The sequence below is a fragment of the Triturus cristatus genome, chromosome 2_1 (assembly GCF_964204655.1).
Source record: "Triturus cristatus chromosome 2_1, aTriCri1.1, whole genome shotgun sequence".
Classification (NCBI taxonomy): domain Eukaryota; kingdom Metazoa; phylum Chordata; class Amphibia; order Caudata; family Salamandridae; genus Triturus; species Triturus cristatus.
The window spans coordinates 932,683,312-932,698,753 of record NC_140581.1 but is presented as its reverse complement, the minus strand read 5'-3'; the positions used below and the strand labels follow the sequence as shown (position 1 = coordinate 932,698,753).

The 15,442-nt window shown below is 40.6% G+C and overlaps 1 protein-coding gene across 1 annotated transcript in view; it reads right to left on the bottom strand.

Annotated features, from left to right (window-relative positions):
* LOC146866111 (protein prune homolog 2-like) overlaps positions 1–15,442 on the bottom strand; it is a 1,273,164-nt gene that overhangs the window by 441,420 nt on the left and 816,302 nt on the right. Inside the window, exon 7 of the mRNA XM_085633391.1 lies at positions 4,515–4,673. Coding sequence (XP_085489517.1) covers positions 4,515–4,673 — 159 coding nt within the window. The remainder of the gene's footprint in view (positions 1–4,514; positions 4,674–15,442) is intronic.

Sequence of the window (15,442 nt, the reverse complement as noted above, 5' to 3'; positions counted from 1 at the left end):
CTTCTCCAAATCCTTAGAGTAAAAAGGGCCCGTACTGGTGGGAGAAGATTCTCGGTCAACACAGCTATGCTGTGGAACGCGCTCCCTTTTAAGCTCCGCTCCGAGACCTGCACTTTGTGGTTTCGGAAATGCCTCAAAACGTATCTGTTTCCTGCTTGATTGCACTGAACTGCCCTTTGGTTAACTATTGGCGTCTGGACAAGCGCTGGGATGCCCGAGGGTAACTGTGCGCTATATAAAATTTTAAATAAATAAAATATACTTGTTCATCAGGTAGATTTCGTACTTCGTCACGCATCGATTTTTTTCCTATTTCTAGGAGACTGATTTTTAGCCAGCAGAGAATCCTTCAGAATGGATTCTCGGATCATGCGATGGTGATTCTTGAGTTAGAGTTAGGTAAGTGCACTATGACCCCTAAAAGATGGATGATAAATAGGCAATATTTATCAGAGGAGAACTTGGTGCTCTTTATTAAAACTGAGATTAAAGAATTTTTTTTAGCTTAATCATGGTTCTGCACCTTCGCACATGGTCTGGGACTCATTTAAGGCTTTCATAAGGGGACTAGCCATCGGAAAGGATGCCGATAATCTTAGGAAAGCTAAGGAAGAAAAGCGTAAAGGTCTTTTGACTCATTTCTCAGCAGTCCCTCAGTTTTCAACCAACGGCAGTTTGATCAGGCTAAACGGGATCTTGGTGAAAAATATTATCTCAAAAGTGAATCCTTTTATCAGCACCACAGGCAAAAAATCTACGAAGAGAGTAATTATACCGGGAGGTTCCTCACGTGGCAGATAAGGGAGCAGGCTGTAACTAACCAGATAACTGCTTTGAAATGTCCTATAACTGCTTCCAGCACTGACGACCCGGTAATAATAGGGGATATAATGTAATAACATTATAGGAACATATACGGCCAACAACATACCATTGATATGACATCCTTGAGAGATTTTCTCCTGAGACATGAATTGCCTGTACTCTCAGATGTGGAGAAAATGAGCATGGCGAGTCCTTTTACAAAAGATAAGCTGGAGGGTGTCATAAAAAATCTCCCGAATGGCAAAGCTTGTAGCCCAGACGGCCTCCCGGAAGAATTTTAAAAAATCTTTTTTAGCACCATGTCGGATGATCTTTTATTGCTGGCCAACTCAATTTTAGAAGGTGGGGTGATACCATTGTCATTTAGAAAAGGGAACATAGTCAGTTTTTTTTAAAAAGAGTAAGGATAGTGAAGACCCTAATTCTTATCGTCCCATCACGCTTTTAAATTCTGAATATAAAATAATTACTAAACTTTTAGCCCATCATTTTAATCAAATTGCCTCGCATTTGATTCACCCTAACCAAAATGGTTTTATTGCTGGTAGGCAGCTGGGCACTAATACGCACTATTTAGCAGAAGCACTGGACTATTTTGAGACTTGGAAGATACCAGCTCTAGTCCTCCTTTTAGATGCCGAAAAGGCATTTGACCTAGTTGTCTGGGAGACCTTATTTTTTATTCTAGAAAATGTTGGCATACCTCCCAAAATTACGGGGTTGGTTCAGAAACTATACTTGAATACAGAAGATAACATAATCATTAACACCACGGAGGTAGGCCAGGTTAAGGTTAAAGGGGGGACTAGACAAGGATGTCCATTGTCCCGGGTACTATTAGCCTTTTTTATCGAGCCATTGGCGATTGCCATTAGGAATAGTACGGATAGCTGCCCTCCACTACCAACTATGGCAAAATTGAAATTATACGCCGACGATATCATGCTCCTTATAAAGCCTGAGAAGGAGGTTCAAGCGAAAACTTTTGAGATCTTTGAGCAATTTGAGTCATTAGGCGATACAAAATAAATTAAAAAAAGACAGAAATTATACAGTGTGGTGGAGCATCTATGGATTTACATCTCGATATTCTTTCTTGTTTAAATACAAAACTGAAAAGATATCTTGGTGTTTATTTCTCAGCGCAAATTACTGATTTATTTTATTTGAATTTCGCCCCACTTTTACAAAAAGTCCAGGATTTATTCTTTCGATGGAATTCTCTTCCATTAACCATCTTGGGCAGGGCTGCATTGATTAAAATGTCTGTTCCCCCGCTATTTAAATTTCTCTTCTCAGCGATTCCCTGTGTCTTAATGAGCTCTTTTTTTTTACCAAAATAGAGTCTATGTTTACATCTTTTCTCGGGGGAAAGAAGGTCTCCCGAATTGCACTTAGCACTTTATATGAGGAGCTGGAAAATGGAGGATTAGCTCACCCGAATTTGAGGGATTATTATTTAGCATATTTTGCACAATATATGTCCAGATTTAAGCCAGAACTAAAATCGGGTCTTTTTAGTAACTATTTTATTAATTTGATTTGTAAAGAAAATCAGATCCACTGCCCATTAACAATAGTTAAATCTCCTAAATTAGTACGGTATAAGTGCGTACAGTGGTTTTTCCATAAACGCCAGGCTTTTTATAGAAGATATTCTATCCCCGCAATCAACTCCTCAAATCCGTTATCTGGCCCTATCTTACTATCTGGGATTAGTGAATCATCAGTAATTACACAAAAATTGGCCAAGGCTGGATTTTGGAAAATTTCAGATTTTTTAAGGAATGATAGATGGCTGAACATAGCCAAAATGTCTCATTTAATTGCAAATGACTTCCTTCTCCTTGGGAAATATTATATTTTTAGTAAGTTCCTGAGTAAACTTGATTTGGTCCAGATCATTGAACTGAAATGTTTAGTATATGATCTATTAGAAGATATGGCATCTAAGAAACCTGGGAATGGAAAAAGCGGTTAGCCTCTATCAAGGGTATCGATCTGGAGGGGAAGGCCATAACGAAATGGGCAAAACATGAGGAGATGGAAATCACAGCGAGTATGTGGTCAGCAATTAACAATCTCAATTTTAGCACGTTAGGGGAGCTAATTGGGGAAGGATGTTGTTTTTTTAATAAATGGTTACTTTATAGAACTCCACTTTTTTATCTAAGGTTTATTCTAACCAATCAGCGCAGTGTTTCTGTTGCCTTAACCATCCTTCAGCCAATTGGGCACACATCATATTACAATGCGCCTTGATTCAGAGGTTCTGGAATGAAAGTTTTTGCTATCTGGAACTCGAATGCAGTATTTCAATAGGGTCAAATACTTAGCTAATAGTACTTGGCTATGACCCAGACCTTCTTCTTTCAGACAAGCTTATCAAATTATTATATATTGCAATGGCTGTGGCCAGATCACTTCTGCTTTAGAGATGGCGATCAGATCTTATACCATCTATATATGAATGGGTCTGAAAAATGAAGCAAGTTAAAAAAAGTGAACAAACCTATGCATTGCGAATTGGTGAACTTAAGAAGTTTGAGAGGGTCTGGGCAGCTTATTTTGATTAAGATCTCAAAATCTAGCTTATTTTTTTGAAGGGATTCCCACTATGTTTGACTCCTATGTCTTACAATACCAGTATCTTAATCTATTACGCAACATTTGATAGTCTCTTGTAATTTAGTTATATCAATTAATACAGGATGAATATGTATTTTCCACACACTCGCTGATTTTTAGGTATATGCTTAAGGCACCTAAGGTTTATTCAATTGCTTAGTTTGTGTTGGCAGTAGATGCTGTTTTTTTCTTAGGATATTACGTTTCTTATGTTTTTTTTAACACTGGCTTAAATGTTTATATTGTTTATCTCTATGGATTTTAGGATGTACTCGCTTCTGGCAAATCAGTGCGTTTAACAATTCCGTATTATTTTTGACATATTTAAATCATTTTATGGATGTATTTATTGATACAAACAAATTTGTTATATGGATTTCAATAAACAAATTCAAAAAAATAAAAAAATAAAAAGAGAAGTGGAAGTGCAAATACATCATTAATTTACTTAATCTGGTTCAGCAAAACATTTCTTTCTAATCAATATGAAAAGCAAAACAGGTAACAGAAGTCAGATGCAAACTCTCAGATTCAAACACTCAGATGCAAACTTTCAATCCAAATGATCAATATGATTCAAATGTGATCTTATTCAACTGCTTCTATTGCCGTGATCCAAATTAGGAATGCATTACATTTTATATTTAAGATATTATAAATAGAAAACTATCTTGCTCTGTAGCTCCATAACTGATCCAAATGCAAAAAGCAAGGTGGACTGCACATATTATTAATCTATTTATGTTCATCATTGTCAGCCTGAGGGCCAGGCATGGAGTCAGACCAATACCACAAATGTAAGTGTGGTATTAGGAGAACAAAAACACACTGTCAGAGCAGAGCCAAGAAGGGAGAGACCAGTCTAGGAGGTTGCAGTCCACAACTTATGTTAAAATTGAAAAATTATAATTGAAGGTGGAGGCACACCAGGCAGAGGGGGTTTGTACAAGGAATCATGACAATAGCAAAATAATGGTTGAAAAGCACAGTAAAACGTATAAGTTGTTATGAAAAAAAGTTGTTGTCAGTTATCAAAGGAATGTTTAATTCATGGCACTTACTTGATTGCTAAGCTCCATGTTATCTGAGTACACAGCTATTTGTCGCTTAGTAAGCTGATCCTCTGATATATTGTTGGCCAAAATGACAAGTGCATCAAATCCATATTTATCCAGAAAAAGTTTGAGATCCACCGTAATGTTTCTGTCGCTCCCAAAATCCTGAAACATAACACAAAATTATATTAGAACATTATGTTTTCTTTAAAAAATATGAGACTGCTGATCTTGAAAAGTATGATTTAAATCACTATAGATCAACATATTTAAATGGGTTAACTACAGCTTAACAGCATGCAATAAACACTTGGGGCCCATTAGGATGGCGGGCGGTTCGGCCCGCCGGCCTGGCAGTAGCCACCGCCGGCCTGGCGGGGGCGAATCGCCCGCCATCCACACCAGAAAGACCCCCCCCGCCATATTAGGATGGCTGGGGGGTCAGCGGCGGATGGAAAGACCGTCCGCTGCTTTTCCGCCGGTCGACTTGTTGACCAGGCGGAAAACATGTTTAATATGGTGGCGGTGTCTGCAAGTGTATATATGTTTAGAAACATACCCTTTTGCATTGCAGCTTGTGCTGCGACTCTTTTATGGGCGCAGCACAAGCCGCAATGGTAAAGGCTATGTTTCTGGCCGCTGTACTGGTGGTTACATCATAATATTGGGAGTGGAATCGCCGACTACTTGTTGGGCGGTTCCATTCCTGAAACGATGTCAGTTAGATGCTCATCCAACCGGCTATGTAATAACCCCCTTAATTATTTCGCCATTCACGGCCTTCAGATGATACAGAATGCGGCTGCGAGACTGGTTTGTCGTATACCATTTCGACACCATGTCTCTCCGCATCTACAGAAGCTCCACTGGCTGTCAGTGGAGAAAAGAATTATATTTAAGGCCATGACGTTGGCCTATCGGGCTCTTAACAGAAAATGCCCGAGATATCTGAAGGAAAGACTGTGTCTCTACAAGCAAAATTGTGCGCTGCGATCTAATTTCCATAAATTGCTGCGCACCCCACTCTTTGTGAAATCACGCCTGGGCGGTAGAGCATTCACGGTCAGAACGGCCTCACTGTGGAATGCCCTACCAGGTTCCTTGCGGCAGGCTAATTCAGAAACTTGTTTTCAAAAGGCCTTGAAGACGTGGCTCTTTAGGGCAGATTAATAATGGGCAGTTAAGTTCGCTACCCTCTCTGACGTTATTCACCTGATGTCTCAGCGCCGGGACACCCCGGTTTGGGGTAGCTGTCGCGCTTTATAAGCTTCAGTATTATTATTATTATTATTATTATTATTATTATTATTAACGAAATATTGATCTATTCACATTTTAACAAATGGCTTACTTAAATCACTCAATAAGTTAAATCATTTATTTTGTATTTCCAAAGTTCAGTCACATTACGTTTTCATCAAAAACAGTAATTATCACCCAGATGTACACTATAACAAAAATGTGAAAACTGTCAAAATGTTAGGGTGATTTAATGACTTAAGAGACATGCTTCAATTTAAAACTCCTAGTGGTGTATTCAAGAACTATGCATTGTTTTTTGGTCTGCCAAGCTCTTCTTGCTATAGGGTTAGATTAACATAATCTGTTATGCATGTTAATGTAATTTACATGTGCAGCAAAAAGAATCTCTAATCCCACATATCAAAATCTAAATTTATGGAAGTTCCATGCTATGAGTGCATTTATTACAAATAAAAATGCAAAAGATGGTACATGAATCTGCAGTTGGATGTGTGACAAAGCAGTGGGAAGTATGTTTTACAACTAACTTTTGATGGAAGTGGGCTACGCAAGTGTGGTCAACACATATATAGTAATACCTCTGAGTATTCTTAAAAATTTCAATCGTGGTTCCACTTTTAAACATTCACCTATCCAAAATAGGTGCTGAGGGAAGTAGAGAACACTTACAACTCACATTGATATACAGCTTTATGTCAAAACATTACTTCACTTAAAAAAACATGATCTCCTGTAAATAACCATTGAAGAAATAGGATTTTCTTTAAATGCTAGACTTTTGTTTTGTCCACTATGTGGACAACCAGAAAGAGCAGCCTAAGGATAAGACAGGAGTAATTAATTAAATTTTCAACTGCAATTTCGGCTTGTAAGGGTCTGTTGAGGTTTGTGTGGGTAGTGTTTTAAATTACTGTTTGAAATGTATTGTTTACTTATTAAAATATGTTTTTAATATCTTAACCAATGTTTTAAATATATATATTTAAGTTTAATATATTTATTTTTCAGGATGTAGGCTTTCATAGGAGTTTTGGGTCGGGACTGTTTAAAGTAATGTTTTTAATTTTTTATGTTAATTAATTTCCTAATATTATTTTTACAGAGTTTATTTACCACTTAAGAATATATTGTCTTTGTTTTTGTGTGGGTTATTGAGTTCTATAAGGATTTTAGAGTGATGGTATTTAAAAATGTATGTATTTGTTTTTGAAAAACAATTATTTGTGTAATGTTTTTTGTAAAATAAAGTCCAAATATATTTTTCAGTACTTAGTCGTTATATTTATGTTTAGGAAATTCATTTAAGTTCTTTGTTTCCCAATTTTGTTTAAAACACACATTTTTGAATTAATAAAATGTAAGATACAATTTTAAACTGAAATGAATGTGCTTGTATACATGTACAAATCAGATATTTTTACATGTATTAAAATATTTATATTAATATCATGTTTTAGGTATTATTTTGTAAATAATTTTATTTAGATTTTTTACTACACCAAGTAATACATTTCAGATATTTTTTGCATTTTATTAAAAATACATTATTTTTATTTTTTTGTTTGAACTTGAATAGTTTGTATTGTGAATAGTACATTTGATACCCTCAAAGACAAATGTTTTCCACAATGTAAAAAGATGACTGACATTGGGCATACTTTCTGTAGCTTAGCTTGGCATAGGAATAATACATGTGACACCCCCCACCCCCTCTTCAGAATCAGATGCTTTCCCTAATGTTGCTTAGTTTGGCACTGGAATTGTAAATCTGACACTCACCCCAGAACCCCCTTCATCCACCCAACCCAGTGTCTGGTGCTTTCCTTTGTGCTGTTTAGGTTGGAGTGGCAATAGTAAATGTGAAGCCCCCAGAGTCTAATATTTTTCACAATGTTGATCTGTTTGAAGTAGGAATAGCAAATCTGACCCTCATAATATATGTACTTTCCCCAGTATTGGTTGGACTCCAGTTAGAATAGTAAATGTGATCACAATACCAATATGCATTTTTTCCAGTGTTAGTTGGACTGGAGTTAAAGTGGTAAATCTGACATCAGAAAATGCATGTTAATTTATAATACATTTAAAATGTACTATAAAATTATCAATTTATCAATTTTTTTTGTAGCTGTATGAAAAATTATTTTGATAATATTTAATTTTATTTTTATTTTCAGATAGGTATTTACAAAATTGATTTTATATTTTTAACTTAATCTAAATTTTGTAAATTAAATGTTTTAATGTAAAACGTTACATTTGTTACCAGCTGCAGTATAAAATACATATTCTTTTACAGATTAATACATTTTATATTTTTTAAATTATTCATTTTTACAATTTAATTAGAGTTATAATATTTTTATAATTCTATTGTTAATTATGAAACTTATATTTTGATGTTGGGCAGACCTCCACTTACAGGCCATAGGTCGGACCACCAGATTAAAATACAGGTAGTTGAAGCGATGTTGGTGGGGGAAAGACCACTTCCTTCGACAGGCTCAAGGACTCTAATCCCTACAATGGAGGGGGTGCTTGCCCAGGCACCGCCGAAGGATTAGGATGTCACTTTCCGACTGCCTTTTCATGGCGGTCCCACCGCCATGGAAAGACAGTTGGAAAGGGACTTTGGGGGCCCCAAGGAGGGCTCCCGTCCCCCATGGGCCACTGCTCAGTAGTTAGGAGGGCACATGTGGTGCTCCCACACATCCGGTATGTAAAACAGTATGGTCCTACTGGTACGTAATTAACACAAGATGCAACAATTAATTTGCAATTATAGCGAGCGAAGAAAAAGGACAACAAAATGGACAAATCACACTCAATGCTGAATTCTATCATCAAAGTATATTATTTATATATCAAAGATTCAGTTATAATCCATTTAGTAGAAGGAAACATCAAATTCATTATACAGCGGTTGCTCCACAGAGAGTGAAAGAAAAAAAATTCTTAGAAGTGCTCATGTGCGCAGTGATAAGAGAGAAAAGTAAAAAAAGGGGGAAGATCTTTCAATATTTGGTGCACAAAATAATCATAGTTCAGTGACTATGGCAATGAGGAAATCCAATTTAACGAAAGCCAAGAAGCCTGCTTGGTGGATGTATAGTGTCAGTTAATTCTTCCTTAGTAAGAAGAGGGTGGTGTCCGGATAGATCGACCACTGCCCCACCCACAGGATATAATTATTCACTCCAGGCTAAATAGTTCTTGTTGACGTTTCGACCCGACTAGTGCAAAAGGTAGATTGGGTCCTAGCATGCGGTCTTCATCAGGACAGTATGCAACAATATTAAAGGGCAACCTCACAGCTGCATTAAGTGTTGATTCAATGTACATCATCCTTTCTAGGTCCCCAATGAATGTAGCGGGGTCTCTTCCGTCCATTAAGTGGTGACCACTTTGTGCGAAGATACAATGCGTGGTATGTAGCCGCTAAGGAAAAGGAAACTGATTCCTAATGCTGCTGACTCTTGATGAATGAATCGTACCGAGATCTTACGTCAGCGTTGAAATGTATCCGGTCTGCCACACATCCATGCACTGTGTGCCAGGCACCACATTGTGCCTGGCACATGGTGCATGGATGTTTGTAAAGTACCTTTTTCTACTGCTGCTTGTGCTGCTACCCTTTTCCGCGCTGCAGCAGAAGCCACAGTTGAAAAAGGCATTTTATGACCACTTGCATGGCAGTCGTATCATAATACGGAGTGCGGGGCCGCTGACACATTGTCGAATGGTCACCTGCCCGGGGCGAAGGGGGTCCATCGCAATGAGGCCCTAAGTATTATTGTAACCTATATTTTTGGATTAGATATTTTTCACTTTAGTTATTTTTGTAGATGATATTTTGGAATCAATATTTTTGTTATTTTAACTAAAGGTGTAGGGTATATGATATTTTGAACTCAATACTTTGGTAGGGTAAGATTTTTTAGTCAATATTTATGACTACAATCCTGAAAATTGTAAATTGCCTTGGCTTGTCCTTTAGTTTTTCCAGATTAGGTAAAAAGTCATAAAAACCTTTATCGTCAAGCTTTAAGTCAATGGATCAGACATTTATGACTGTCCAACAGTTCCATTTTTCTTAAAGAAGCTGTAGCCACATATCCCCTGCCTGACAGCACAGATCATCCACAATCTCACTACTGCCTAATGACACCAAGACCCACTTCAGAGTGATGCTTAGACCAATTATTCAGATACAACTTGCAGACATGACACCTCAGGATGAAAACCAGCAAGGCTAAAATGATAATGTTTTTTTCAGTGCAAACTGTGCATTTGAAAAGGAAGCAGACTTTTGGGAATGTTCATCATCTCTACCTATTTACACCACATTGGACCCCTGTGAATTTTTTACCTGATTCGGAGGTGATGGTGGTTAGAAGCCTTTCTTACAGTGGACAGTAGCCAGTGATTAGTTATAAAGCTAATCCTATACTAAGAAATTTTCCAAAGGCAAACCAATATTCTCTTGTGGCAATTGCTTGTTTTTTCTGTTACTGTAAACAAAACCAGGAAACTTTGCTCTTGGGGTCTTTCAAGATGGTAGCACTCAAACCGATATTCTCTTGTGGCAATTGCTGTTTCTTTTTTGTTACTGCAAACAAAAACCAGGAAACGTTGCCCTTCCTGCCCTTAAACAATTGCCCCTATTTTTGTAAATATGTCGCATCCCTGCGTTTTGAAAATGCCAGAGCGCTGCATTGCCAAATTTGGCATAACACTATCATTTTCTTGTAAATACCCCCCACAGTGTTACATGTATATGCTTTCAACTGTGCTGTTATATAGAAACAGAGCTGAGCTCTGCTATGAGCCAGACATTTGTTCCATTTAAGAGGATATTATACTTTCAGGCCACATCCTTAGAATTACTTTACAGCTGATGTAGCGCTTAAAAGTTTGAAAATCGTAGGGGTGCGTTATATTCACTGTTAGTCGACACCCGCATATAACCAAATGTGCACTTAGGTATTTTGTGTGCAATGTATTAAGAATTGTATAACCTATATCGATTTCAATAGAAGTGCTAGCTATGTACAAGCACATAATAAACGTGTTAGAAGAATGCATAGAGTTTAGCTTACATGAAAATAATGTGGTGTTAGAAATGTGTAACTTAGAAAATGTGTCTGTAGACTGTTTAGTTTAACGTACATGAAAGAAAGACGTAAATGTCAATACTGTGATTTAGACATGCTTGTGTAACCGAAGTAGTGGCCAGAATTCGCATATATCGTTGAGGCGAAAGGCCTGGTATTTTCTTATGTTGACCAAGGGCAATAGGCCAAAAAGGATTTATTCCAGTAGAGGTTTTAGGCTCAAGTAAATTGCAACTTAAAAGATGTGAAGTATGTCTGCCTTGCATGATCTCACCCCAGGTGCAAGGACAGTTGCTCGTTAGTAGAGAAGTTCTTTGTTCACAAATTGACTTATGTAGTGAAAGCCAGACATGGGAGTGCATTGGAATGTGCCAATCGTAACTCCTAGTGCGGATGGCGTCTGGGACTCAAGGCCAAGCGATGGACGATGGAACTGGACAGCGCTCTGTGGAAAATTACTGAAAGTCGACCCCGCAGAAGAGGAGGCGCAAAGGGCGTGTTCTGAGATTTGGGGTTCTGTATTAGGGACAGCGCCCCAAGGGTGGAAGCAGTTCAGAGCAGCCCAGAGCAGAGGAAGGCTAGGCGAAGAGTTAGAGGTGGCAACTTAGAACAAGCTCTCTAAGTGAAGACTTCTTAGGAAGTTTCACTCTGACACCTTTTACTCGATGAGGGTCTCAAGGGTTTGCTAAGTAGGGATGTCATCTAGTACAGAGTAGGGACAGAGATGGTATGGTTCAGTGTTCCTAGTATCGACATTTGCTTGGTAGTTTTCTACCTCATGCTTTTAGAGATTGTACTTTTAGTTATTTTTAGCCGTATGCGGATTCTTCGTAGAGTAGCATTTGTGTTAGTGCCTATGTACTTGTTGTGCCTCGTATTGAGGACTTTGTATCTTCAGATCTTTATGCTGATAATAAAAACCCGAGAGCCAAGAGATTAAGTCTCAAGTCTTTGATTATGTCAATTTGTAGATTGCATTCTCTGTTAATGGTGTTTATTCCCTCCACGCTATTGGGCAAGTAAAAAGTTCCATCGGACCAGAGTGGGTTCTAGTAGATAATTGCGGGATACTAAAATGGGCCGGAGCAGTTGGTAGCAAACGAGGATGGTTTCTTTCTGATAGCGAGGGAAGATTAGATAAGGATAAGTGATCCTTGAGGCCCAGAGACGATAAGTGATGGTGAATCATCAGATGGCGAGCAGCAGACGGCAGCAGATGAGCATCGACGGCGAGTAGCAGTGCGGCAGAAAGCAGCAGTTCCAGGAGTGAGTATGAACATAATGAGAGGTTGTAGATTGCGGTGTTGATTTGTTGTGTGATGTCTTGCGGAGTTGATGTGTATGTCGTGTGATTGTGAGATCAGGCTGTGAGCGCGCGCAGCCCGGGAATTGTGGTGTAGAAGACACCTGAGATAGATTTTGTTGACCACCCAAAGGAGATCGTGAGGTACCATCGATCACCTGGACCGAGATAGGGGGAGCGAATGCGTGTGTGTATGGCAACTTAACGCTGGTCGTGGGTTGTGGTGTGCGGATCGGAGTGTTAGTAACCTATCAGTGGCGATCTCTCTGGCCGGACGGGGGCAGACGGGCGCCAATTGAGGTCAACAAGGTCGAGAGACTGTGGACGAACAGTCAGAGGCTGTGGACGGACAGCCAGAGAAGTAACTTAATCGGTTATTTCAGTGTATGAATGGGACGAGAGTAAGCGTGAAACGAGTTTGGAGAAGGGAACTGCTGCGAACGGAGGAAGGTGACGTCAGAGAGTGTCGCGCTGTGATAGGCCGGTTGGTGTGAGTCGCGCTGTTATTGGAGGATTTGAGAACAAGAAGTAAACAGAGCGTGAGATCGAATTCGCTCATCATGAAGTGTCTTAGGGTTTTGCGAGAACTGTGTAGAGGCGATAAGCATGTGGTTGTTCGTGGGGGAGAAGAAGCCCCTCCCGAGGATACCCCGGCACATTACATGGCAAAGAATGTGGGGTTACATACTATAGTTTGGATTGAGAATTGGCACAAGATTACACAAGGCGAAGGGGAACTAGCTTTCCCGAGGTATGGCTCATTTAGATTAGCGGTGCTGTACCAGCTGAAGTCGGTGATGGGGTCCTTAAGACCCTTGCCAAGACCAGCACAGTTCGAAGCATTACATGCGTGGATTAGAGCAGCGCATGATAAGGAAAAGGGAAGAAGTCAGGAGAGGATGAGGAAGTCAATCAGGGCATTCCAGGATGCCAGGTGGGATGCAGCGGAGAAAAGATGGAGAGTGCAGACAATTGAGGAAGAGAAACTGTATCCCTTACTGATAGACGCGACGGGGATAAGGCATGTGAAAGCACAGGAAGAAGAGAGTGACTCCGATGATGGGGTACTGCAAAGATTGTTAGACGAGAGACCACCTCCGTATAACCCAGATGAAGCGGATGATAGGTGGGGTGAGAGAGGGGAAACTGGAAGGGCAGCAACCCCACCCGAAACCCGAGTAGAAGGGGTGATTTCGTTCGAAGCAGCGAGTTCACAGGGTCAGTCTGAGACCAGCGGGAGGATTGAAAGAGAGATGAGGTTACCGGATGCATTGAGGGTACCGGTCACCATTGGACCGATTGTGTCGATATACAGTCCGGAATTAGAGGAAAGAGAGAGGTCTGAACGAGTGGCAGAAAGAACGAGGAGAGAAAGCGGGGAAAGTGGGTTGGAAGGGGCAGCGGCCCGACTCCCAAGCCCTGTACAATGGAGTACACCATTAGCAGCGGTGTCAGATACATCTAGGGGCGAAGAGTACCAGAGATCGGAGAGGCCGAGGACTCTGATGGAGTCGAGATCAGATTTAAGGTCATGGGTACCGCCAGAGAGGCACCGGAGCTGGAATATGGGCCAAGCTGGGAAAGCTCAAGATGACTTTAAGAGTCATTCTGCTCCCATAGAAACACCAGAAGAGAGGAGAGAGAAGGAACCAGAATGCGAATATGATGAGGGACGTGGAGCAAGTTGTCAGGTGTTGAAAGGAGCCTTGAGAGCGGGGACGTTGGACGTAGTTAGGCTCAAGGCTGAGGTGGATGAAATAGTCAATGGAAGTTTACCGCTTGAAAGGATAGTAACATACAATCCGGATGAGCTGTTCTTTATAGCGAAAGATGTGACTCGTAAAGCACGAATCGCACATGAAAAGTTGAAAGGATTGGCGAGAGAGTATGAGGTGGATTTATCCAAGACTAGAGTGTTGCAAGGAAGTCATAGGATGCATTATACTGAGCGGGAGCTGGAGGAGAAGTGGGTTGTTGGACTGAGGTCACATACTAGAGAACTGATTCTAGCCATGCGGCCATGGTTGACGCTTGATAAGTGGGAAGAGAAATGGTCTAAGAAAAAGACCTCAAGGGGAGCAGAGGGAGGAACTCCGGCTGAGAGGGTGCTATTAGCGAAGACCTTTCCCCTGAGGGAGGTGGCGAATGGAGGGTATGTGCATGTACCATGGAGCAGGGGGGATTTGGCATCATTTACGAATGATTTTCCCAGGCTCAGGGAGAAGCCTGCAGAGTGGTACAAGCAAGTTGAGCGTTTTGTTAAGATTTCGAAGGTGTTGTGGATAGATCTGAACACCTTATTCGATATCGTGGTTCCGGGAGATTTGTGGAACGCATGTAAAATCGCTGTTGATTGGCCGGATTATGAGCCTGAGAGGAATGCGATTACAAATGGTCCGTCGCCAACAGTGATGAGGCTGTATGAGAAAGTAATTACCTGGTTGAAATCGAAGGTTTCACCCCAAGACATTGATTGGGTGAAAATAGATAGGACAGTGCAGGAGCCAAAGGAGACAGTACATGAATTTTATGAGAGACTTTTGAAGGCTTTTAAGCAGTATAGCGGCCTAGATGAGCTGGAAACGAAAGACATGGGACAGTTTGTGTCTAAGTTCGTGCTGGGTTTGAAGCCCGAGGTCAGTCTCATGATACAGCAGCATTTGATCTGTTGGCAGAATAAGCCCGTGGATGAGATCTTGCGGTACGCCAGGTACTGCATGGATGAGATTGAGTCAAAGCACAAGAAGATGAAAGATAACCTATTGCTCATTCAGATGCAAGCTGCTCAGGGACCGCCGAATGGGGGTCCAGTGGTACGGAGACAGGGAAATTATCAGACAGGGAATCAGAATATCCAGGGTCAGGGAAGGCCGAGGCCCGTTGACCCTAGAACAGGCATAGATGTAGCGATCTTGAAAAAGACGACCGCTTGTCACCAGTGTCACCAGGTGGGACACTGGAGGCACGAGTGCCCCTTGAACCCCTATAATCAGCCGCAGATGGAGGGAGGAATGGGTCAGGTCCCTGGGGCGGAACAGGTACAGACGGTGACTGTACCGAGAATGATGCAAGGGGGGACCGGCATCTCGCAAGTGCAGGTTCCCCAGCCACCCAGAATACAGAACATACAGCAGGGAGCTCGGACTTATTTGCAGATGCCCATGTTCGAAGTGGGAGAGGAGAGGGATGCAGATTTGCTGGCTCGGTTGAGTTTAGGCCAAGATGACGATTGCCTACTTAGAGCCATTTTAGAG